The sequence below is a fragment of the Orbicella faveolata genome, unplaced genomic scaffold, assembly GCF_042242905.1.
Source record: "Orbicella faveolata isolate gen_17 unplaced genomic scaffold, um_ofav_v1 contig_35, whole genome shotgun sequence".
NCBI classification, from domain to species: domain Eukaryota; kingdom Metazoa; phylum Cnidaria; class Anthozoa; order Scleractinia; family Merulinidae; genus Orbicella; species Orbicella faveolata.
In genome coordinates, this window is record NW_028301564.1 from 1,127,999 (window position 1) to 1,154,253 (window position 26,255).

Sequence of the window (26,255 nt, forward strand, 5' to 3'; positions counted from 1 at the left end):
AAACTTCACAGCTTAGAAATTGAGTAAAACCAAAATTAATTGGCTTTATCCAAAAACTTGAAGGGTTAAGTTCTTGTAAAAAGTAAATTTAGCTAGCCAAATTTGGGAAATGACATTTTGCCTGAAATTAACCAAACATTAAAGGAGCTTTGACTGATGTTTCTTCCATAGCCAAAATGTAAATGAACATGAATTGGGTCTTGCAAGTGAGATTTACAAAACCGCTAAAACTATATCTCACGAGAGAAGCGTTTGATTAACCAGCCTTGTATTTGAAGCTGGACACATGTTTAGCATAGAAACTGATTTGAAAATGGGTAGAAGTTCATGATCAAAATGTCAAAAATGCGACTTCTATTTGGCAGAAATGATTATAAAGGTCAGTGTTAGTTTTATATATATTTTTTTATTTGTTATAATCCTTGTTTCGTGAGGGAAATAGCCTTATTTCTCATAGAAGTTAGGTGAAAGCACGTGCAGGGCTCCAACAAACTGCAGAACAATATCCCTGCAGTAGTTGTTATTGTCAGCAGTTTGGACTGTTCCCATAGCATCGAAATGGGATTGTTACGTCAGTATGACGTAATGGATACCATCTTAACTCGAACCTCAACAGACCAGCAATATTAACTTGAAGCGTAGTGACAAATACGTTGTCCATATTGGGAAAAAGGATTAACTAACAAACTATGCGTTAACGGGGCGGTAGCTAGTAATAGGCTAATCGAGGCATTTACCTCGGTCATTTTCTCTTTTTGTTCTTTATATAAATAGTCATCATAATTCATAAACACCCTATATACCTAAGAAGAAAATTGAACCATGAACTTTACCTCAGTCATAATTTTTTTATGAACATTGCCTCTGTTCTGATTTTTTCAGGGACATTGCCTCAGTCATATTTTTTTTGATAGGACATTGCCTCAATCATAATTTTTTTCTGGCTACGGTTCCGACTAAACTAAGCTTAGGGCCTCTTCATATGAGCCCGGTCAACCGGGCTGGCTCGGTTTCCGAGATCTCGCCTCGCTTCTCTTTCCTTCGTAAAAATTTCGATATGTTCATATGAGAAGCCAGGCTGGCCCGGTTACCGAGAGCTCGGTCGCAAAACCCGAGATCTCGCTAACCGGGATGAAAATTTTCCCATATGAACACTCCAGCCCGGGTAACTGGGACGCAACTTTTTAGACGAAATAGCTTCGCTTTCGCAACATAGCGGCCAAAATGGCATAATTTTTGCCTTGTATGTAGTTCCACTTTAGGAGTAGGCGAATTAGCTTTATTAGTAAAGTTACAAGAGTCCACAAAGCTACGACAGCCGCGAACGATACAAGTTTATGTTCCACCATTTTGGTTGTTTCTCGGATTTTATCCCGGTAGACCGGGCTGAAATTTTCCATATGAACGGACAACAAAATTCGTCCCGGTAACCGAGCCAGCCCGGTTACTGGGCTCATATGAAGAGGCCCTTAGTTTAGTTCACGTAAAGTAGATGTCGAGGAGATTACGTCCAGATATATCGTTTCACGAGGAAATTCCGACCCTTTGTTTCAAGTAAAATGAACTCTCGAAGTTTCCCATTTCAATATAGCTTTGGATTTTTGTTTTGGCATCATTTGAATTAAGGGTCATGACTGACATTTTCGAAGTGTTTCACGACCAGTTCCAATACCACAGAGACATTAAGAGTGTTGATCACTTTCCGGGAAGTCTCCAAATCAATATCATGGTAAAAAAACTGATGGTGTGAGCATCTCAACTTCTAAGGTAAATATCACTCAAAATATAGCGTACCAAAACAAAGGCAAAGTTACTGTAAACTGCAGATAAGATAAACTTTATGTTTGCAAACGAAGCTGTATTTCATGATAACAGTAAAGTTTAATAACTAAAAAAACCACAAACAAATAAAAAACAAAAAGTTGCTTGTAGCCAACTCCACACATGTTGAGCAACAACTGTTGCTTTTCCTTCAAAGAAAAAAAAAAAGAACCTTACAAAACAAAATGTGAGGTCAGGTGTGTTCATGTGCCAGTTTTGAAACAAGATTCTCCGTGGGTTGCTCATGCGTAGAAATCCAACGAACGCCTGTTGCTAGCGTGACGCCAGGGAATGTCACGCACAAGTTTCACTGGAGGCACGCAGTGCCTATAAACCCACATAGTATTTCTTATGTTTTGGAATAGTTTCCTTTTACTTTTTACTCTTTGTTCTTTTCCGCCCTCGACAGAATTGTTAACTGAAATAGTATTTCCACAGAATCACTTAGAATGTATTGGAAAATGGTATATTCAAACGAATCAAACTAAAAACAGTCAATCTAAAAATTGTAGTCTAGCTAAAGACATCAGGATTTGCAAACAACAGTTATGATAATAAAGGCTTGCAAAATTAGAAATTGGGTGGAATAGCAAATGGCATAATGATGACTAAATTAATTTGGCTTAAAAATTTAAGATGGAACACGATTGCAGTTGTTGATATAGTCAGGTAGTGCCTTATTATATTACGATTATATTGTTATCATATTATGGGTATTGGGTGAGAATTCAACGTTCCTACTAAGCTCTTCTTGTTATTAGTGGTCATCTGTGCGTTCTAAACGTTGCCAGATTTGTGTCCATCACTGGACAAAGTGTAATGTCCTTGAAGGACAATTGAAGAGAAACAAACACTTACGAAATACTTCAGCTTATCTGCACCTGATAAAGTAATGTCATCGTTGATTTCACCGAAATGCAGCTTTCCAAAGCCTGCAATATAACGATAAGCTAGTCTTGTTCTCAGACGAAAATGGAAACTGGAAATGATGGCGACAGAGCAACTAACCATCAAGGAGACAACATGATACATCAAATCCTACGGATTATCTGCGCTAAAAAAAACCTAAACGTTTTGACTTGAATTGCTTTTAGGGCTGTGACGGTTTATTTAATCATTTCTTGTTTGGGCATTGTTTATAAATGACACAAAATTTTCACTAGAACTTGCTGAATATAGCCAAGAATCAATATCAACTATTTTAATTAAGCATTATCGGTGGCTTTATAATTCCGCCCTTTGCAGTAAAACGCTATTTTAGTGATATCAAATGAGCAAAGTTCTGAAAATACATCCGATTTAAACTGATCACGAATCAGTTAATCTGCTAAAAAGTGCATTAGTTCAAAATAATATTCAAACGACAACCCTTAATTAATTATTCAAGTACAACACTTGGAAAATGACTGTGTGAACCCGTGTCTTGCAGTTTGATCTACTTTCCGTGAGACTGGTCACTTCAAATTGATAGCAATGAACAATAATACATTTTACAAGGCCTTATCGCCATTGCACAAAAGAAAACTGATCCGAAGGCAATATTTCTTAGCGTAACTACAATTCAACATTTGCCGCTTACTAATTTTCCGTTAGATTAATCAAGTGACGCATTTAGTTGACAAAAGCAGGTTAACAGGTGTTGGACTCCTGCGGGCAAAGTAATTAGTAATACTTCTTGTATAAATCCCGAAATAAGATTTTTCCTTGTCCACTGTTGCAAAGTCTGCATGATGCTTGTCAGTAGATACCAACACTGGGATACTTAATCATCATTGACCCTAGTTAACCAGCTTGTCTAGCTGATCTAATCCAGTCAGCTTGTAGACGGCAGTATCGATCGATAATGCAAGGAGGCTGAATTTTACGTTAGGAAACTTCACATGAATAAAGACTTGAAGATAATGGTAGCAATTGTTTTAATGAAGGGAAATTGCGAAGTAATATTATTTTTAGTTCTTATAAAGCAAAGAATTTGCTGCGAATTCTTTCCAGACAGCTGAAATTAGAGCACTTGATCGATTCCCAGATGTGAGTAACATTCGAGCAGGCGAGGGACTTGAAAACCTTAGTGAATGCGGTTTATTGCAGAAAGGAAAATCATTGTAACGCCACTTAACAACCGAACGGACGCCTTTCAGCAGCTGAGAGCGGACGAGAGAATTGTCTCTGCTAAGGTTAGACAATATGGCTTAGCTTCCTTCAGCACAGCTTTTGGTCATTGATAAAATCTCTCAACAATTAGTCCATTTCAGACTGGCTGTCACTTCGGCTGCCACAGGTTATATTACAGAAGGTCTCTCTTCGTCTTAGCTGTCATCTTTAGAGCAATCGAAAATTACATAACAACGTTCTCCACGATGGTGGTTTGGAACATAAGAGTGTTTGTCGCTTCATAACGTTATTGAGTAAGGTTTTCAACTGTAAAGTGCCCTCGAATCATCTACACCTCTTTCTGCTTCCTACATTTGCCAACCTACCACTGACGGGCTATTCGTAAATCACATGCACCATTCATTTCTGGTTGTTTATTTCTTATACCAACCGTGCAACTGAAGGTTGCTGTCAATACAGCTACCGATCGGGAACTCTTTCTCGCCATACATACTCTATGGGTATTAGTGCTGGTAGGACTTACCTTTGCCTGGTTTTGAGGAACTGATTCTGTTTGGAACTCGCTGTTCTCGGAAGACTGTGGCTGATGATATCTACGAATTAAGAAATTGGCATTTATTAAGCGTCACGGCACAAGGCTCAATTCAAAACCTTGCTCTAATTGAACGTAATTTATATTGAATAGCCTCCGGCATAAGACGAATTATTGGTGCGCTCTAACTAACGTGCAAATATTTATATCCAATTTAAATTAAACGCAATACTTGCGATCGAAATATAAATAAAATAGCGCGCCATTGGCAAGAATTCGACGAGACGGGTTTGATGGTGATGGCTTCTCGAAAAAGAACATCCGTTCAAGAAATGTTAATTTGGTTTTTTGAAATTCCTAGGTGAAACAAAATGCACATGAAACCCATTTTTCTCAGCTCTGTTATTGTAGCAAGCATTGTGATTCTTTGATAAAGGATGTGAGACATTATTGAAGTATAAAAACTGTTTAAAGTAACACCCGGATCTCTTCATGTGTTGTGTGCACGAGATGATAAAGTTGTGTTCATGTCCCCTTTAACTAGAACAAAAAGTGGTTTCATTTACAATTTTTGCAACTAAAAAGTACTCAACCTTCTCGAGTATATAAAACAAACAGTGTCCGATCATTATAGGATTAGGGTTAAGGAGTTTGTTTTGTCTTGTTTGCATTTCCAGTTCACTGACGCGGGTGGCAAACAAAACGTATCGAACACTGAAGCGAATGGGTAAAACTATAGCTTAGCTATATTTCGCGTCGGTTATTCACTAAGATTTATCTACTGCTTCTTAAACAGCTGTCATTGCTTTTTAAGAATGCTCCTTCTTAAGAGTATCTCTTGTAGTACTAAGAGAGTTAATTAACTTCTCTGATATAGTCGGCTTTCTTTGCTCAATTTTTGAGGTCGGAGGTCAGCCTCAAAGGAGGCCGATCAATCTACTCCAAGTAACACGCTCGCGCTAGTTTTAACTTTCATCTAGAAATTTGTTTTTCAGCAATAGATAAACGGACTCCTTGGTGCAATGATGTGTGCAATGATATCTGATCTGTTCAGTGGTTGAGGAAAGGGCAGAACATAATAGAGTTTTAATCGCGGTTTTGCCGACTTATTTCGCCTCACAGCGGGGAGCAATCAACGATACTAGCTAATGAGAGGGCGCGAAAAGAACGTGGCGCCAGCTCTTTAGCGTTTGAAGACGTGTCTAACGAGGCGTCCAAAACATGGACATTCTTGCGGTTATTAAAAGGTGCTTCACTTGTCACTTCCAAGACCTCTGGTGTGTTTATCGCCAGTTACCAATTAATGTGGAACAGAGAAGACGTAGTTGAGAAAAAATTAACAATGCGATGAAAAGTCTATCTAACATGTGATTGTGCATTAGGACCCATTAGGTTCTAAATTTTCATCGCATTGTTAACGTAATTCATTGCGACTTGGTGGCCGACCCATGATTGCTGCAGCATCTGCGGCATTAATGATCTAAACCAGGAGCCCTGTCTAAACTGAAAAAAAAAGGTAAAGTTTGCATACGAGCCAAGTGGCCCATCAGGATCGGCGCGTGTATCTCCGGTTTCTGTAGCATGAAGCGACTAGAGGTATTTCTACTCCACCCCTGGATGGGCTGCTAGTCCATCAGATGGAGGAGAGAGGCACTCTGAGAGTAAAGTTTCTTGTCCAAGAACACATCACAATGTCCCCCTCTAGGGCTCGAACCAGGACCGTTCGATCCGGAGTTGCGTACACTAACCATGAGGCCACTTCACCTCCCACTTTTCACGTTTTCAGTTTTTCTTTTGCTACAATGAAAACTTGATCAGGAATTGAAACATTATGGAACTATGCTGGAAAGGGGGGGGGGGGGGGTGGGGGAAGAGAGGGGGTTACTGTCGAGGCATGATCCAATGTTGCAGCAAAACCGCACTTTTAGAGTGCAAAAGTTGAAAAGGGAACTTGATAACCACCAAAACCTTGAATAGAGTAAAATTGCACCGGCAACTAGTATCTAAGCCTATTGTGAGTGATTCAAAGTTTTTAGTTTGGTGTGCTGTATTGCTTCAAGCGCATCAAGAACAAGCCACATATTTCTTAAGCTCGCTGTTTTGCCTCATGACTCATATACCATTTAAAACGTTTCGGTGACTGTTTTTAACGATGTTGAAAACAGTTGGAGCTGAGCCAAACCGTAGAACTCAAGCCTCTCCAGTCCCAGTTCTCTTGACCGCGACGACAAACCGATAACTAAACGGAAATAGAAACGTAACTAATGTTTAAATAGTTCGAAAAAACTATTACCCGAGCTCAAGACATACGAATTGACATCTTTTTCGAGTCGCACAGTGTTCGGAATTAATATTTGAGCATTTTGTGCAATGAGAAGGCATGGGCAAAGTCCTACTTACCCCAGCTGAGGTCAGAAAAAAAAACCCCCCAAAAAACCAGACATCTCGTTCGTTTAACGACGAGCAGTATTTCTACTTCACCTTGATGGAAGACTGGTTCTTTTACTTTCCAGAGATCGACCGAGAGAAGTTATCACGTTATCAAAATAGTTAATATTATACACAATTGACGAAACTTTATGAAACAAATAATGTATTATTGCATTATAATGATAATAATAATAATAATAATTATTATTTTATTGTCACGTGATCTTTTTATGAAATATTTTTGTTATCACTTGAGTTTCAAACTTTTTTTTAAAACAAGTTTATCTGTTTAAATTATTTCTTCGGATTTCGAAGCATTTTCTAGAAATCACTGAAGAGAGGGCGAACAGTGTACAGGACGTTTATCACTATTCGATCGGATCGAAATCTCATATTTCCACGACTTAGTCATATTTTGGCACTACGATTGAAAATTGATCAGTCAAAGTGTGAACTGTGAGGGCAAAAACTTGCCAAGAATTTGCAGATCTCAGGTTTTATTAGCGGGATTAAAACTGAGTTTACGATTAAAACAATATCAGAGATATTCAGATCTATGGATTCAGTATTGGACGAGAAAACACATGTAGAATACGTGAGCTGTCCAGAGATAGTCAGATGTTTGGTGGAGGTAGAACACATTCGAGAAACTGTACTGGTTTTAGTCTTGTTGAATAGTGACAGCAACACAAAAGGACATTGTTATGTCAAGGAGCTCAGTCACGGCATTTTGAGTTATTTTTGCCACGAACAAAATTTTACCTCTGAATTTAACGAAACCTGAAGATAGCAGTTTACTAAGATAGAAAAAGATCAAAGAGATAGTGATAAACCATAAGGGAACAAGGATGGAAGGATGGAGAAGATTGACACGGATTACAAACGAAGAACTGGAAAAAATAAGGCTAAATTTTTCAAGATGCCCAAACTTTTACCTCTTGCATACCCGATTATTTACGATGAGGTAATTTTACCAAGCAATAAAACGGTAAATTCCTTACCTTTCAGTTCCAGTGGAGTTTAGTCTTCTAAGATACTGATTTTTGCAGACTGATTGCATAACTGACTCTACTAAATAAGTTTAACTGGCGAGCTCGTTTCTTACAGACAGACAGAAAGACTTTGTTCCGAAGGAATTTGTGGCATTAGTCTGTTTAATTTGAAAAAGAATAGAAATATAAGAATAGAAAGCAGACAAATACGACACATTAGAGATGTATGTAAATTGACGCCGGAGAACTATTTGATCCTGCGAAAACATTTAAGATCTTCAGCCGCTGACAAAAACTGCAGGGTCAATTTAAGTTGATATTTTAAGTCCGTTAGGTTCCACCAACGGGGCGACATGAAATAAAAGAAACCAAAAAAAAAAAAGCTCCCGTGCATTTAAATTCTGTCGTAATATACTAATTCAATAGAAAATGTTATGAAAAAGTTGGAGGCAGGTTTACTAAAGTGAGAACGAAAAACAAAGCTACCATCATTGTTGCTACATGGTCACTCCGTTCAGACAACATTAAATCATTTTCTTTTAGCTAGTTACGTGATAACAGGTCATGGGAGATCTGCAAGAGTAAGCTAATCGTGGTTTAATGTTGTCATTATTTTAAACCCTTAAGGGAAACGATTTTGAATTAAGGGTTAATGGTTATCTTTTGAATGCACAATCTTCACTATTTTTCAGTCTTTTTCCAATAGAGTTATCTGCCATTAGTGACACTTCCAATCATTTTTATTGTTCGACAAAAAGCCGATTTTGATAAGTGCAATCAAAATCTTCCTCGATTTTAATAGATGACTGAAAATAGATTAAGTTAATGACCAAATACTAACCCGGAGGCTTGGAATTTCTAAGTGTTAATGTTAGTCAACCTGCCAAAACTCTTAAAGTTGAACTTGTTTTTGGTGCATAGCTTTGAAGGCTTGTTTATCTCAACGAAACATTACTTTATCAGCTTGATGGATGGATCTCGCGTGTTATTAAGGAGTAAGAACTTTCATCTGTGTATAAGTATTCACGAGAGTGTATAGAAAGCGGAACGAACTATAAGATAACTATGCGAGTAAATTAGTACCGGCAAAACAATGGTCTCCTTTCATCACTGACTATAGTTTGGTCTTCAATTAAAGTTTGTTTTTAAACTTCTGTCTCAGAGGCGTCACTGAAACAACGATACAAGGGTGACAATGTTAAAAACAAATACAATACAAATAAGGCCCTTAGGGGCATAATTAAATCAAACATTTGCTCTTTACTTTAGGGAAAGGTCTTTTAATCTAACTTTAGATCTTGTTGTAGATAAGCACAAAAAAATTATTATAAGATTAAAGACGTTTTACCGACAATGCAAAGGCCAATCATAATTCAGCTTAATCGCTTTTTCAAGATTTAAGTTTAAAAGATTAATATCTGTTTTTTGGAATTGTGTGTTAGAATTTTGTGACACAGAAATTTTTGTGCGATACACTGAGGAAACCTGTTTCACGCCGAATTGCTGTTCCAAAAAACAAGGGCAGCTATTAACTTTGTTACTATTTTTTTGCAACGTAAATATATAACTCTTTATTTTGAGCTTCTTTGAGTCCTTGAATAAATTCAAGTTAATGATAAAGTTATCACGCGTTTATGTGTTAATTCTTTTTTTATGATGATAAATGCCCTAAAAAATGATGTCTTAAGTTGCTAATAGTTTACTGTGCGCAACTCCACTACCATTGAGATACTTGCAGTGGTCTACGTGCTTTAAAAGCCTAGCTTTCAATGAATTTTCATGAAAACAAAGGAGTAATAAATACTGCAAAAATCTGTTGGCACTGAAAAGTTTAACCTCGTTCCCAGGGACCCTGGGAACGAGGTTGCGAAGAGCTGCAGTTGAAAAACGCTCCAACGTGTTTTAATTGCGCGTCTTAGAAAAATGTCCAATGACCAGCTTATCAGGCATTAAGCTGAATTCAATATTTCATGCTAATTTCAAAGTGCAGCGCTTCTTACAGAGCTTATATCCTTCAAAAGGGCAAGCTTATTTTAAAGGAATTACGTCACGGTTTGTGCATCTTCAAAAGTTTAGCCTAAATTTTTCAAATTGGTCGTTTGTAATCTGTGTTAATCTTATCCATCCTTAACCATCCTTGTTCCCCTATAGTTTATTTTAATCTCTGTGGTGTTTTTCTATCTTAGTAAACTACTATTTTCAGGTTTCCTTCAGTTCAAGGGTAATTTCGTACGTGTACAAAAGAACTCAAAATGCCTAACTGAGGAAGAGGGTTAGTGTTCGAATCCTAAATGATTTGAAGCTGTATTCATCTTATCTGTTTCTTCACTTTTCTATTAGGGACCATGGCCTCGTCTTAAATGATTTCCCTGGTTGATTTCCAGAAGCAAGAAAAAAATATATTTTACCAAATGTACTTGAGCCTCAATTAGAAAAAAAGATGGCGGAAAGCAGCATAAGTAACAGGAAGAAGTTTTCTTCATGTACACTGACACAGAGCGTCTTTGCTCATTCTAAGCCCCAGAGTCCTTCGTTTCTGTAAGAAACAGAGGGCCCTGAGTTTGAGAAAGCTATCCGAAAACTGTAATCGAGAAAGAGGGACTTGAACAGTGAAAACCAAATTAAAATGAGCTGGATCTCTTAAATGCCAGGACGGGCGATCAGCAATGGCAACATACAAACAGCGATTATCAAACATATATCAGAAATGCAAGACTCATCAAATAGATCGGGAGATGGGTGGGGAGGGGGGGGGGGAACTCCAAAATATGGGATTTTGAGGTTCTCGATCCTTAAATAGGGCATCATTTTTGCCCCTGTTGGCATTGAGTTCCCGGTGTGATTCTTAGATAGGGTACCTCAATTGTATCAGCTATAACAGCAGTGCGTAAATGTCCAGCTAAACGAAAACCAAATGATCTATTAAAACTGAACTATCCGTTAACCTCCAATGGTACAGAAACAAAATAAAGCTGACACGCTCACGCTATTCTTAGTTTCTGTTTTTCCCTTCACCGAGGGGGTTATTGTTCGGGTCTGGGCTTTAAATAGGGTATTAATTTTCAATTGCTTCATCCTTAAATAGGGTCAGGGTTTAAGACCCTTCGCGGCACACGCATATCCGAAATTTACGGAAGCACCTTCCTGGGGGGTCAAATAGCTGCAAAAGCGCTATATTTCTCCTTCCTGCGCGCTAAGCTACCATAAGCTTTGATAAACAAAAATAAACTACCTCCACCTATACCCTTGATAGATTCTGGCATCGACACTATGGCTGACGCCTTCCCAGATGCCTTACTGTGACCACCTTTCTCGAGGCAGCTATTTACAACACTACTCAATGAAACTGAAGACCTGGCAGCATGTGTAAGGTCATCGATCTCATTTCACAACGAATTTATCTCAGTATATATTTTCCATTGACTCATAATCACGTGAACTCACGTGTTCATAATTAAACCTAATCAAGGTCTTTTCGGTGCGCTTCGGCGGTACATCAATCTGGCTGAGCCATGGTTCGTGTCTGATATGCTACCGAAGCGTACCAAAAAGGACAGTAGACACGGCTTCCGACTGGCTAATTGCGAATTTGGGTACGGTCCTGGCCTGGGGTCCGTTTCTCGAAAGCTCCGGAAACTTTTCGGGCCCGTAAAGCCATTTTTAAATAATCTGTATCTAAAAACGGAGAGGTGTACACGCCTGAAACGTCTCAGTGTATGGAGAGAACCTCTGTTCATATTAAGAATGTGTAAATAAAACAGCTCTGTAGGTCTCAAGGTTTGAGATTCTGCTACGGCTTTCCTGGTGTGAAAACTTTTTTGGACCTTCGAGAAACCGGCCTCAGGTACGGTAAATGGGTAAATTATTGCAGTGCATGTCTGACTACCAGTCCAGTCAGGTAGCTTGCCATTACCTTAAAAATTCATCGGCAACCATCCAGACACTTGAATACAGAGAGCGGCACTGTCTTGCAAAGAACACTACACGTTTCTTCGGATACCATTAACCCAATGCATAGGCCATCCCACAAGATTTGCAGTGGGTGTTAATCCCGGTAATAAATGACAACTATGCGTGGCTGAGACAAAATATTTGACCTTCAAGGGTGGAAAGCCGTGGGAAGACTACATGATTTTTTTGTGGCAGGAGCATGTAAAAGATTTCCTTGTTGAATTAGCGCACTGTTGGAATTTTATAGGGCTATAAACGGTCATTTATTTGAAGCATTTTTTTTAATCAACCTCGTTTTATCACATTTTATCGATTCCGCTACACCACTTCTTAACTATTTCAGCTGCTTAAGATGATGGCAATGTGAGATAAATTGGAATCCTATCGAGATAGTTTTATAAACGAGGTTGGAATTCGTGTGTGAGCTAAGTGATAATCAGAGATACCGAAATTAGCACAATTACTAAGCAAATCTGGACATTTTACAGACCGATTTCTGTCCTCACCATCTTAGCTGGGGGTAGGACAAACACGGTGAAAGAAGCTGAAATTTCGGAAGATTTTTGACATTTTATATCTCCGCTAGAATTGTTTCAATTTCAAAAATTTTAAATTCCTTTTATACAAATCTGCTAAACGAATTTTCGACGTAAAATTAGGCAGCCAGGATTTGTTTATTTTTATTTCGTATCAGTAGCCTGGGTTTATTTGCGTTACGTTTGCTAAATTATCAAATATTGAACATTGAAAAGCAGACTAAAGAAACTCCTCGTAGCAGACTCGTATCATCATTATTTGCCAAACCACATGCTTCTGAGGAACGTAAAGAGGCGACCTGTTTAAGGGTTTTCCGCTCTCAGTCATTCAACACGCTATCAAGTGAAGACTTCGCCGGAAGAACACGCTGATACACTTTATACTAAAGTATTTCAAGTGACTGAACTTCGACACTAGTTGAAAGCAATGCGGATCAGTGTTACAACAAGAGGGCTGGTGATCACGATAGATGCTAACGCTAAGAGCGGTCAGTTTTAGAGCTATTCAGTTGCTTCTAACTTGGCAATAGGACACTTGCAATTCTCTTGGCAAAAATGTCAAATTTAACGGGAACGAACCACCAACAATGCTATCGAAGTGGATATAGAATCGCTCCGGCAGACCTTTACATGTATTCCCCGGATATGTTACCAAACGACGTACCTTAAAAGTGACCTCAGTTTTGTCCAGCTGCGAATAACAGAGTTAGGTCATCGTCTCTCAAACCATCATGGTACCTTTATCCGTTCAAGCTCCCGTTCAGAGGCGTTCTAATTTGACATCGAATCGCGTCGTACTTCCAGATAGTTCCCGTTTATTCTCATTTGAAACCGACACGGCGTCAGTCCTAGACTTAATATTTTTTCTTAATTATAATTTGTTTTTATTTATATTGCATGACCATTAAGTAATTATCTCCTCGAGTGTTATAAGCTTTTCTGGCTTTTCAAAGTTAGACAAACTGACTGCCCACAAGTGACTTGCCTTTCGATTGTTTTACAAAATAACCATTGATGTAAGGACTCCAAACTCGAGTTGTTCTCATAGTTCCGAATTTGTTTGCTTGCAAAATCATACTCTTTAATTTGTTCCAACTTGTTGCAGACCACTTCGAAAAATAAGGAGAGATTCAACGAGGCCGTCTCTATATTTAGATCGCGTTTCCCCGCACCGTAAACATTGCTAGCATAGCGCCAGTATTGCGGTCTACGTCTGGTCGTTAAGACACCAGCGAAAACAAACTGTTATTCAAAGAAAGAGGATTAGACCACATAAACATTTGGTTAATGCTTTCTTCCCTTGCGTCGAGACTTCTACACTTTAGATGCTTTGCTCGACTGCGGGATTTTAAGTTTGATCAGCCGACAATCTTTAGGGGGATTTTTTTTTTTACTAAAAAGGACAACAGTCGTTGAAAGCTGATATGGTATAAACTGGTACCCTCTGTAAAACATTTGGCTTAACTACCGCCTACCAAAACATATATCTCGCAACGATCCGATTAGGTTTGAAAAAGCATTTCTCGGCATTCCATAGAAAGTTGTCTCTTTCTACGTGACAAATGGCCTCGAGAAGCTTCAGTCGAAAGTTCATAACAAGGATTTCACGTTGACTAAATTAAAATCTATTAACATAGGCACAGACCATGCAGCAACGAGTTAGCGATAAAACGTTACGCAATGTTAAAAGATCTTTTTCGAAAGTTCATGTTTAAAATTAAAGTAGTTAGGGCTTATCGTGGAATTGATTCCAGCGCTAGCACGATTCCATAAACAGAATTTAGTGAACCTTGCCCTTGTTGTATTGCGTATACAGTTAGAAATGCTGTAGGGCAAAGGTTTATTCGAGCGACTTTAGCACTCGGAGAAGATCCGAGTTGAGCTCATAATCAGCGTTACAAGGTTACGAAGCTCACTGATATTCACTTACTTAAAGAGTCTCCTGTATAATATACTCATTCAAGCAAGAATCTAGCCAAATCACAAAGAGATGTTCAATGGTGCACCTTTTCAACAACGGAAACACTCGTTAAACGCATCAACAAAAGGGCCAGCTACAAATGAACTCGCAGTTTCGTCTCGTAAACGTACGTAAGAAGCTGCTCATTCGGTACGGGCCGGGCCATTCTTAACAGAATTCGTATCTCTCCCAGACAGCTGGCATTTGGTTATGCGACAAGGCCAATTACTGTAATCGAAAGCAGTAGAGCTGGCGATGAAAGTATGCCATGAACGCAAGCGATAAAGAATGCTCTATTTGCAGAGTACTTAGCTATAAAACCAATGCACCTTACCCATGCTCCATTTTGAACACCTGGAGTGAACTTTCCCTTATCAGTTATTCGTGGACCGCGAGATCTCTCCAAGAGCTATAATACAACCACCGCACTGGGTCGAGTGAGCGCAAAGAAAACTTATTTCATCACAGTCGTGCCTGCTTTCTGTTAATCGCTCGAATAGAGGATTAATCTCTTTTAGCCGAAGCTTCTCAATTTTCGTCCCTAAGTAATTGAGATCTTAACATACGAGATAAAACCGAGTTTGACTCGAGATGGGTGGCTTGTGTTGTTTTAACCTTGCAAAACTCATTGATTACAAAAGAAACGATCAGGTTTGATCAAAGGTCCTGCCTAAGGATCGTACGTAAATAACTCTAACTATCCCAAAGATTATTTTGTTGGAGAGAACCGCCCGAGATTTCGTCTTAGACAAGGGAAATTTAATTTAACTTCATTAACTCAAAGCATCCGACACCACTATCGAATGACATCCCAAATGGCTAAAATTAAACGGTTAATCTTTATTATATTTATTAATTCCCAAGAACTGTCAGTTTTAAAAAACGTTTAAAATGTCCCGTGTGGTAAAAGACTTGTTCCTACTCTCCTACACTCAAAACACAGTTCTCCTATTCTATTACTTGGTAATGGTTGAAACTCTCCACTCATAATAGTTAGCAAAATACTAATTTTAGAAATATTTATATTACAAAATATATTATATGATACTTTGATTCTAGAATAAGTTTTCAAAGCTTTGGTTGTTTGTTTTCTCTTCAGCTATACCGTATTGAAGCGGTAATCTTCCACCTACGTATCACTAACAGCTAACACTTGCTTTTGACGTCAAGCCTTGACGAGGAAATACTAGGCGTAGTTTTTCACCGCGAGCCAACCCAAACAGGATAAGCTAGGTTGACAAACGGACGACACTGCAATTTGATTGGTTAATGTCAAGAGAACATTCCTTCGGGAGAAAATTTTTCGCGCGAATCTTGGCTACTTATTATAGGAAGGCGGACTTGAATTCAAGCGAGAACAGTTCAAATTGGAATTATTTTTCGCAGCCGAGTTAGTTTTTTATCCCGTGAAATCCGTAAAGAATTTGGAAATAATTAAATTAGGGACGGAAAGGGATCTGCCTGTTACATAATTATTATTACGAACACAGCAAAAAACAAAGGCCTTCGGCCTTGAAAACAACAGAAGTTTCACGTTACAAGCAAAACAGCACCTGATGGCGCTGTTAGGAAATTTTGTCTCAGAAGCCGACCAACTCTGGCTTAAATTCGTTGGGTGCTTAGTAGAAAGTTTCACTAACAAATTCTTTTCAAAATAGTTTCTTTTAAAGACAAAAGTGCAAACACTTAGCCAACACTTTTAGTTGTTGCAAACCTTGTTATCAAATCATATACACTAATGAGGTTTCTTAAAAGCTTTTCAGTTCCGTCCAGTATCGATGAAAAGAGTGCTTAAGCTCATGGAAGTCAATATTAGCTGTGTTCCTAAAAATGGAATTGTCTAGACCAAGATTAATAAAGACATGACGAATGAATAAAATAAAAACAGACCACAGAGTTGTGATTCATAGCACGAAAAAGATCCTCATGCCTTTTGTTTTCCAGGAATTTCTAAAAACCCTTAAACTTTTTTTGTCCAGTTAGTTCAACCAATCAAAGGGCAGCGTTCGCAACCACGAAGTGCCTCTTTATGTTCATTTCCACTAATAACGAAAAGTTTGGCAGAATTCACCCATCGTCGTGCTAGAACTTGACGCGAAATTAAGTTAATTACGAAGGAGGGGTAGCATAGTCCAGCAGAACTCAGGGGTAGAGGCAAAGACAAGAATATGCCCAGCCCGTAATGATATTTCTCCCTGGGGGATGTTTTTCAAAGGCTTTATCTTTCGGAGTTTTCATAATCATAGGTTTTGGTCGAAAGCGATTCATTTCGCTGGCAATACTTTCGATGGGATTAGACCAGAATAAACCCCCCCCCCCCTTGGTCTTTATACCACAAGAAAGTAAACGGACCCCCCTTGAAAGGAAACAACTACAGAAAGGCCTAAGCTTTCCTACAAAAGACAAAAAACAAATTATCTGTTAACAGCGGTCAAGTGGAAGCTGCGTTCATCTAAGGAGGCGAGTTTAACAGCATGTAGCAAAACCATGCTGCCTTAAGTCAAGGCTAAGACGATTACGCTCAGAGGTCACGTATAGCTGAAATCCTCGATCAGCTCTAAGAGCTTGTGAACACTTTCTTGTAACACTTGCATGTCGCTTTCCAAAGTCTGTAACGTGGATAACAACTGCAACAGAGCAAATAGAACCCAGTGTTAAAGTCGTACCACTAACAAATAAGTCGTTTTCCCTTACTATGCCACGTATACGGACGCAGCTAAAATTAGCCGCTACGGTACAAGTTATTACATGTGCGGTTTATCGCGGAAGGGGTTAAGGAGCTGTAAATGGCTAGGATTATGGCAGCGTGTGTACGTGAGATAATGAAGCTAAAAAAAGAATCCAAAAAAGCCGAAAATCATGCAGAACATCAGCTCGAGGAAACGGAAAAGATTTTAAGAACAGCTATTGAATAAGAACGAATTTGAGGCCAACCCGAGAATTCACACGAAGAACAGCCACGACTGATATGTTGAGGCAATGGTCGAAAAGATAATAATTCGCGATATAATTTTTGAAAAGGTATCTTTAAATTCGATCCTCAAACAAAAGGTTCCTTCTACGTGAACCCTTCCGGCCTTTTCGAACAATAAATTTCAGTATACAAGGACTCTTCATTTCCTTCCAACAGCATTGACTGCGTTGTCCAAAAAGAGCAACAAATTTGTTATATAACGTATCTGCCATGATGCGTGCCTGTACACGTTTGGACACTGAGAGTTTAGTTGTTTGTGAATAAATGTCCGCGGATGACTTCAAACACTTTGTGTGTGATAACTAGATGACAATAATAAGAGCACCTAGAAGGCTTGTTCGTTTTCTTGTTACATAATAGTTACACAACGCTCTCTCGTGGTACATGTACACCATGGAATATCCTACGAGTCGCTTGTATTTTCTGGGTATACACACTCGCATAAATGCTCGTGTGTACTCCAAGAAAATACAAGTGACAAGTGGGAAATATTCCATGGTATTCCACGAGAGAGCGTTTCATAACTATTTTATACCACGTCACAGAAAATACAGTGGTCAACACAATGAATGACAGGCACGTGGCGCACGATGGAAAGGTTAGATGTAATACCGTCGAATATACAACGGCTTTCCTGTATTCTGATTGGCTGTATTTTCTATGGCATGGTATAAAAGGTTTTACTTTTGTACTGTTGTAGTTCGATGCTTCTATTTTTTGGCGGTTTAATGAGTTTGTTGCTAACTGTAACCCCTGAACTGACCCTCTAAAAGAGAGCTTAGTGGCCCTAGAAATTTTATATATAAACCTTTTTTTTTACATTGTTAACTACGTTACAACTGTTAATAAGGGTTGCTACCATTCGTTTTCATGAAATATGTGAATCTCACAGTTTGATCAAACAAGTGCCGTGGCTTTTCGAGCGAAAAAACGTAAGTTGCAGAATCGTGGTGCGAACTAATTTAAGAACGAGCTGCGGAAAAGTTAACTACGATCCCAATAAAACGCAATAAAAGCTATCCCTGCTCTCTAATCTGCTGCAAGTGAGGGCGATGCTGCGGATGTTCGAGTTTTTAAAATTGTTCCGTACTAGCCGAAGTAAACTGTAATAACTTCATGGGATGGCTGTCCTTAACTTGATATAGGCAGAGAACAGGGATAATCACACAAAAATGATAGGATCAAACAACACACACACAAAAAAAGAAAAAGAATCATTTCAGTAATAGTGTTATCTCCCTTAGTCAACAAGACATAAACGCGTTGTTGCTTCTTGCGAGATTGCCATGTCTGCCAGAAATAGGTCCGCGAAGCGTACATACGTGAATGATTATTTCGATATTTAAGCATCATAAACAGCACTCTTCTCAATCACAAGTCAAACTCTTACCTGTTTTTGACTGGAATTTTTTAACTTCTCCACGCTATTGCTTTCTCGTCGTTTAAACTTGGGAACCCTTCTCTTTACATCAGGGAAGTGTTTCTCACAAGTCTCCGCCAGTTCTTCTCCGTATTGTTGAAGCTTATCCATACTGTCTTCTATGAGCGTCACAGCTTCCACTATCTTCAAAGAAACAATCAGAGAAACGTTTAGACCCTCAACCTTTTCACGCTCAGCCAAAGTCCTCAAAAGCATTATAAACAGCGCCACGTAAAGGCACTGTTCAGTAGCTTCCATTTGAACGGTTACACACTCGGTTTCATCCGCAGACTTAAAAATTAGAACCACCCTGTACAGCGTAATAAACAGAACCACATGAAAGTCAGCTCAATGGCTTTCACTTGAATGGTCACACACTAGGGTTCCCTCCGCAGACTTAAAAGTTAGAACCACCTTGCACAACATAATAAACAGTACCACATGAAAGTACTGCTCAATAGCTTTCACTTGAATGGTCACACACTAGGACTTGTAAGTAAGAACCGCCTTGTACTACATATCTCAGGTTAGGATTTCATCGGCAGACGTACAACTACAGTGTAATAAACAGTTATATATAAAGGTGCTGTTCAGTAGCTTGACCATGAATGACTACACACAAGGGTTTTCCACCTTGTACAACATAATAAGCATTATTACATGAAAGAACTCCACAAAAGCTTTTATTTGAATGGTCACCAACTTTGTTAGCCGATGTTAAAATATACTTTAGAATACACAGCTATCGTCGGTCCTTAAAAATTAGCCATGTGAGCGAATACAAAGACTGAATTATACCTTACGACTATAATCTGATGAATACCTGCTGCAACAAAAATTCATCTGATCATCTTGATTTCCTAAAAGAAACCGCGCCGTTGATCTTAAAATCAGGCGTACCTAAATGGAATCTAAATCGCTCTTCATCCTAACAATAGCCAATCTTCAAAGGCAATTAGTTTGACATGACACTCAAATTCTCCCAACTGCCTCGGCGAGAAATCAGGGAGACAAATGAGGAGATTTTGTTGTTCACATCGCGGATAAAACGGGATGAAAGTACTTGACACGTTAAAACAATCATGATATCTACGCTTAACAACGTTCGAAGATTGTTGAGGAACAGTAATGACTCAGTTTTAATCAAGGGTGAGTTTTCCGTGATTTCTGTCGGCTCAAACCTGAGAACTTGATACGTCCCTTCCCAATCTTCCTTTATGCCAATTACCCGTGTCTCCAGGACTATCCACTGTTCAACTTTCTTTGTTATTTAAAGGATAAATCTTTTCAAATCGAAGTAAAATCCTCGACAAATCCCCTTCTCACTAAGAGTCCCTCCATTCTGTTGTTGATTTCGTAAATATTCGCTTTAAACACGCCTTAAAGAGGCTCACGTACAAATCTACCTTTAAATTGAAGGAAACCTGAAAATAATAGTTGACTAATGAAGAAAAACACTAAAGAGATCATAATAAACCATAAAAGAACAAGGATAGTTATGGGTGAAGAAGATAAACACGGATTGCAAACGACGAACTTGAAAAATTTCGGTTTAACTTTTCAAGACGCGGAAACCGTGACGTAACGTCTTTAACGCGGAAAACTTCCAAATAACATCATGTGATACTACAGGACATCCGAAAGATCGAATCTTTTCGCTTCAGCAGGAGTTTAGTCTCCAGCACTGAGTTAAAGAACGTTTTCAGGCATGTTGGAAATGTTCTGGACATAACAAAGAAAAAGCCAGGTACGACAGAATGTAAACAACCCGTAAGGAGTGCGACGCCCAGATTATTCCGTTCAATAAAGTTTTTTTTGGGAAAGATATCAATTGGTGTGTGCCCGCCAAGATGATATACAATGTACAGGACACTTTGGCAAACAACAACAAATAGCTGATTCTCAAATGTTCGACAAATATAACAAGCTTTGAATCACGAGATTTAATCCTTACTTGGCGTGCAATGCACTATTTTTTTTTTTTGCAAAAGGAAGAAACAACATTCTGTGCCATTGAAAAAAAAATTATGTTTAGCTTCGCAATAGATGTTTCAAAAACAAGCCCGACAAAAAACCTTCGCACGAAGATGAACATTCCTGATATAAAGAACGTGTTAAAAGACGGATTAGTGGTTAAGATTTTGATTTAAAATTAAAACTAATGATATTAGACAAAAACACTGTATTCTTTAAAAAACAAGGGACTGTTTCTGAAGAATAATGAATATTATCACTGCAAAATCCCGGCGGGTTCCATTTAAATCGCTCATGAATGTCTAGGAACCAAATCTAAAGTAATCTATAGACGTTTTGTCAAATTAGACAAATTACTTAACAGCAGAAATGCACCATACTACTTCTTTTGATTGAATTTCAGTGATTTGTTATAAATCCGACTGTTGGATAGGAAAATATGTTTACGCCTGCATGCATGAGTTCAAACTTTCGTACGCTCCCATCGACGCTTTTCAACTATCCGCTACTCTTAATTTTCCCATGGGTCGATAAGACGTTTTCGCTCGAGCTCTGCGTGATTTCCTTCAACTTTCGTGTACTCACATGGGCGTCTAGCCACGATTCATGATAATCGATGAAAGTTTAACACTCGCGAACTAGGGGAATTTAATGCTTTAGAAGTGACCAGCAGGAATATTTGTTTGTTAGGTGAAACCGAGCTTTATGGTATCACCGAAACATTTTCAAACAACTGTTAACGAAAACTGCAACTCATTTAAATGTTCTTCTTAAAAGAACGATCGAGACGATTGTACTATGTACTCTTGACCTATGTACAGCCCAAGATTGATTGAGCCAGTAGCACTTATTACAGTGCTAATAGGGTTATGTAGAAACTGGCATGCAACTGAGGCACCTGAGCCAGTTCACACTTGCGACACAACGACATAAACTTAACGACATGGGAAGGACGTTACGGCGTTGTGTTTGCAGTGTGAACATCCTGGCTTAACGACATCATATAGCCACATAACATGAACATCACGACATAAGGAAAAAAAAAGATCTTTTCCTTATGTCTTTATGTCGATGTTCACGTTACCGACAAAAGCGATCGTGCGGTTATGTCGTTATTTCGTTTTGTCGCTCATGTCGTTTTGTCGCTAGTCTGAACTAGTCCTAAGAGAGTGCAGTGGCCCAAATGCCTTGTTTGCTCGGCATTTTAAACAGAAAACCTGTAACAAGTGTCTTTCGGCAGACAAGATTAGCTTCGTGGTGAAAATCCCTGCAATACAAGAAGGGGCTAAATGAATTCTCGAGGGCCACAGATTACAAAACACGTAGTTTTCCCACACGCATCGCTGTAAGGGTAGAAATGTTTTTTAAAACTATAAGCGGCGTATAGCTCCCTTTAATGAAAACATGCTTTCGTATTGAGGAAGGGTCACAATCTGGACAGATTGACGATGTACACTGAACAGAAAGTAGCTAAAACACGATCTTTTTTATACTTTCTCACAGGTATTACATCAACCACTTAACCTTGAGTAAGCCACAAGATGGCAATTTACCACGTACGTAGTTTTAGAAGTACTTTTAAAAATACGCAATAATCTTGACATGGCTTTACATTTGTAAAGCCCCAGTAAGGTCAGTTGTGAGAAAGAATTGGTAGGATTAATCATTGCGTGACTTTTTCTCTAGAACCAAGGCTAAGCGGCTAAGCGCAAGCATTAATCTCGAGAATTGGCAGCTGTTTCTATTACACTGCTCAGGTTTTATAACAGATCTTCTGATTGGTCAAGGGTCAGAGATGATTAATTGGAACTAAATAGCCGTCATGTGTTCATTAAGATCCCTGAACGTGACTCAAAGCGCGCACCAAAAACCGCCTCATTTCTTTGCTTTTTAAAGAAAACTCTGTGAGTGACTTCAGGTCTATAACCAGCACGAGCCATTCTCCACCCAAGAAACGTTTATACCTGTCGCTCCAGTTAAAACAGAGGAATCAAGGGATAGTCGCAAGAGAACAAGTTCAGACAGGGTCAAGGCACAATCACTCTACGCCCAGCAAAACAAGGGAAAAGCCATTTGTTACAAGATAAATTGCGCTTAAGAGCTAATGGCTTTCCTATCAAGCACAAAGGGGTGATTATAGAGGTAATACATAATTATTCTTTGAAAGCGCACCGCTACCGTCTTTTGTGCACGAAGGTCACCAGATGGCCATTAGCAAGGGCCATAAAACAAAATCACCAAACTCTAAAGAAAACGATTGTCCCTGTAAGAAAACAACTGAACACTGTAACTCCATACAAACTCTACTACAACAGAATGGTAAAAAAGACTGCCCTCTGCTCTCTTCTCGCTCTGCTGTTTCCAGAACGCAATTTCCTAGCCAGCTAACTGGGACAACCAGACACAAGTCAACTGTGTCCACTAACTTGCTCTCAGACATCTTAGCAAAACTGTCAGCGAAAATTGTTGCAGAAAGAACAATAGTTTACCTTCCTGTATGATTTCGAGACAATTAACATAATTTGACAACTCAAAGGCGTACTGACGTCATATGATCAAGACCCTCGCATTTTGCCGCTACAAAACCCATTTGACGTGGACTTGCAAGGATCAAAAAAGGCTGATTGCCAACAACTACATGTTCATGTACAAGAGCGTTGACGTGGTTCTTGACCTTGCATGAACGTTTAGCAAACATAATTAACAATATGACTTTGGCCACAAATGCTCCGTCTAGACTCGAACGCCATCAGTTGGGCCGGAAACAATTTCTTAACAAGATATTCTATCCTCTACGGTAAAAGTATACGATAAAAACAACCACAACGACAACGAAAAAACTAACATACTTTTCCCGGCGCGCCGTTTAATCATTTACCTTTTCTGTTGAAGCTTGTGAAAGTTCCGACGAGAGAGAAATTTCTTTATTTTCCTCGTTCGACAGCAACGTCATTCGCTTCTGCGTCTGTAAGAAAATGGAAAAAACAACTTGGTTACAGTTTTAAATCTCTTCATAGTCCGTCTCTGATGAATTATTTGTAATTCAAATCACCTGTTCTTTGAGCTCGTTAACCAGCTTGTCTTTCTCAGCTTTGAACTTTCTCACTTCTGCGTCACTGCCGGCTGTGGGTGATAACTCGAGCAGCGCGATATTGGCGTCCTTCTCTGAGATGGTGGCAAGTAACGCATTTTGCCTGGAAAAATTCAAAAAAAGTGTTTAAAATTCACATCCAAACAGAGGTACCAGTGTAAAGCTAATAAAGTAATGTCTACATACGAGCCAATTGGCCCATCAGGTCAGGGCTTAACTCCGGTTTCAGTAGCATGATGCGACTAGGAGTATTTCTACTCCCCCCTGGATGGGATGCTAGTCCATCGCAGGGTTACCCTCCCAGCATTACATTCGACGGTACCCCCCTACCCCGCCGGCACCCATTTATACACCTGGGTGGAGAGAGGCACTGTGAGAGTAAAGTGTCTTGCCCAAGAACACAACACAATGTCCCCGTCCAGGGCTCGAACGCGAACCGCTCGATCCCGAGGCGAGCGCACTAACCAAGAGGTCACGCGCCTGCACTTAAGCAAAATAAGAATAATCGTTCTTACCTCATTTCTAGTAACTGTTCTACCATTCCATGTCTTTCAGACTTGTAGTATGACATAATGATATCATTTTCGTTCAAAGCGAGGACCAGGGAAGCATTCTTGGTATTGGTGACAGCGGTCTCTATGCGCACTCTTTCAATTTCCGACTCCATGTCCTCCACACGATGTGTCGCTGTCTCGGCGTTTTGAGCCTGCTGAGCCAGCAGTTCTTCCCGTTCAGCGGCGATGGATACGCTTTCAGTGAGAGCTTCTTCCAGTACTGCAATCCTCTCGTCTTTTTTCTGTAACTCGCTCTGTTGAACGATATAGCGAACTGTCAGTTACAGTGTTACTAGATGGCCATCTAAAGCTAAACGTACACTGATAAAAAATAAAGTATGTTTTACATATAGGACAAAAGTTGCAAGCTATCGCCTTGTACATGTAGGTGAAGTGCAAAGTCACATCTCAACACTCATTCTGAAATACAAACTGTCGTAAGCTTGACTAGATGTTTAAGTCTGCAGTACGAGCCAAGTGGCCCATCAGGAGGGAGCTTATCTCGGTTTCTGTAGCATGAAGCGACTAGGAGTATTTCTACTCCCCCCTGGATGGGATGCTAGTCCATCGCAGGGTTACCCCCAGCATTAAGTTCGCCGGTACCCATTTATACACCTGGGTGGAGAGAGGCACTGTGAGAGTAAAGTGTCTTTACCAAGAGCAAAACATAATGTACCAGGCCAGGGCTCGAACCCGGACCGCTCGATCCGGAGATGAGCGTCCTAACCATGAGGCCACTGTAAGCTTGAGTGGTTACCTGGAAGTACTCAGTTGTCTCGTCTTTCTGATCCTCTTGTTTCTTGACTTCATTTAATAGCTGAGCCTGCTTCTCTCTCTCTAGTTGTTGATTTCTCTTCACTCCAACTAACTTCTTGCTCTGTTCTCTAAGCTGCCTGAAGACAAAACATCAACAACTTGAGAAACATCATTTAAAAGGAATATACTTAACATAAGCTGAGCACTGTGAAGTCGCGAAGACAAGAAGAACGAACGAGCAAACGAACAGACGGACAGACGAACGAACGAAAGAACGAACAAACGAACGAAGAACGAACGAACAAACGAAGAGCGAAAGAACAAACGAACGAACCAACAAACGAACAAACGAACGAAGAACGAAGGAACGAAGGAACGAAAAAACGAACTAAAAAACAAACAAACGAACAAACAAACGCACAAACGAACGAACAAACGTACAAACGAACGAACAAACGCACAAACGATAGAAAGGAACGAACAAACAAACGAACGAACGAAGAAACGAACAAATGAACGAACGAAGAAACGAACAACCGAAAGAACGAACAAGCGCAGGAAGGAGTATCCAAAGTGTTCAACTCACTTTTCAAGATCACCGATTTTATGGTCTTTAACTTCGCAGTCATCTGACAACTGCTGGACTTTCCACTTCTGTTCTTTCAGCTCTTCTTGCAGTCTCTTCACATCGCTTTCCTTGCTTCTAAGATCTGTCTGTTGTTTTCTGATGTCCTTCTCTAGCTTGGAGATTTCAAGTCTTTTGCTGCTCAGTTCAGATGACACTTGATCATCATTGCTGCTTCTCTGAAGATTGAAAATAACGCAAGAAATTGTTCATTGATTACTTTCCTAAAGTTTGTAAACGGCTGATTATCAACTTGAATTTTGGAGCGTTAGTCTTTGTTTGCTCCGTTGTAGAGCACATGCAGTGTTAGCCTACAAACCTGGTTTATTTGTTCCTCCAGCCGTCTCACTGTTTCTTGAGAGGACGCTAGTTTGACGGTTTTGTCTTGTAACGATGCCTTCAGCGACGAAATCTGGTTCTCCAGGTTAGCAATGTCCTCCTACAGGGCAAAAGAAGTAAATATAACGAACTGATATTATTGAATGATACAAAAACTAATTTCCCGTTTCTCTGTTTTTATAATTATC

General features: G+C 39.3%; 2 protein-coding genes across 6 annotated transcripts in view; both read right to left on the bottom strand.

Moving 5' to 3' along the window:
• LOC110056743 (protein Wnt-5a-like) overlaps positions 1 to 15,056 on the bottom strand; it is a 38,625-nt gene extending 23,569 nt beyond the window's left edge. Inside the window, exons 1-2 of one of the 5 annotated variants that reach the window (XM_020763261.2) lie at positions 14,669 to 15,056; positions 4,457 to 4,526 (exon numbers count right to left, since the gene is read on the bottom strand). In XM_020763261.2, coding sequence (XP_020618920.1) covers positions 4,457 to 4,526; positions 14,669 to 14,679 — 81 coding nt within the window. In that variant the 5' untranslated portion in view covers positions 14,680 to 15,056. Of the gene's footprint in view, positions 1 to 4,456; positions 4,527 to 7,896; positions 8,248 to 11,800; positions 11,839 to 13,038; positions 13,183 to 14,668 lie in introns of those variants that run through there. The other 4 variants (XM_020763265.2, XM_089273571.1, XM_020763258.2 and 1 more) reach the window with 4 other exon arrangements.
• A 98-nt stretch (positions 15,057 to 15,154) lies between these two features.
• Positions 15,155 to 26,255, bottom strand: part of LOC110056742 (ERC protein 2-like) — a 28,040-nt gene continuing 16,939 nt past the window's right edge. Inside the window, exons 9-16 of the mRNA XM_020763257.2 lie at positions 26,048 to 26,167; positions 25,690 to 25,907; positions 25,105 to 25,240; positions 24,309 to 24,601; positions 23,755 to 23,896; positions 23,581 to 23,667; positions 18,699 to 18,872; positions 15,155 to 16,961 (exon numbers count right to left, since the gene is read on the bottom strand). Coding sequence (XP_020618916.2) covers positions 16,863 to 16,961; positions 18,699 to 18,872; positions 23,581 to 23,667; positions 23,755 to 23,896; positions 24,309 to 24,601; positions 25,105 to 25,240; positions 25,690 to 25,907; positions 26,048 to 26,167 — 1,269 coding nt within the window. The 3' untranslated portion in view covers positions 15,155 to 16,862. The remainder of the gene's footprint in view (positions 16,962 to 18,698; positions 18,873 to 23,580; positions 23,668 to 23,754; positions 23,897 to 24,308; positions 24,602 to 25,104; positions 25,241 to 25,689; positions 25,908 to 26,047; positions 26,168 to 26,255) is intronic.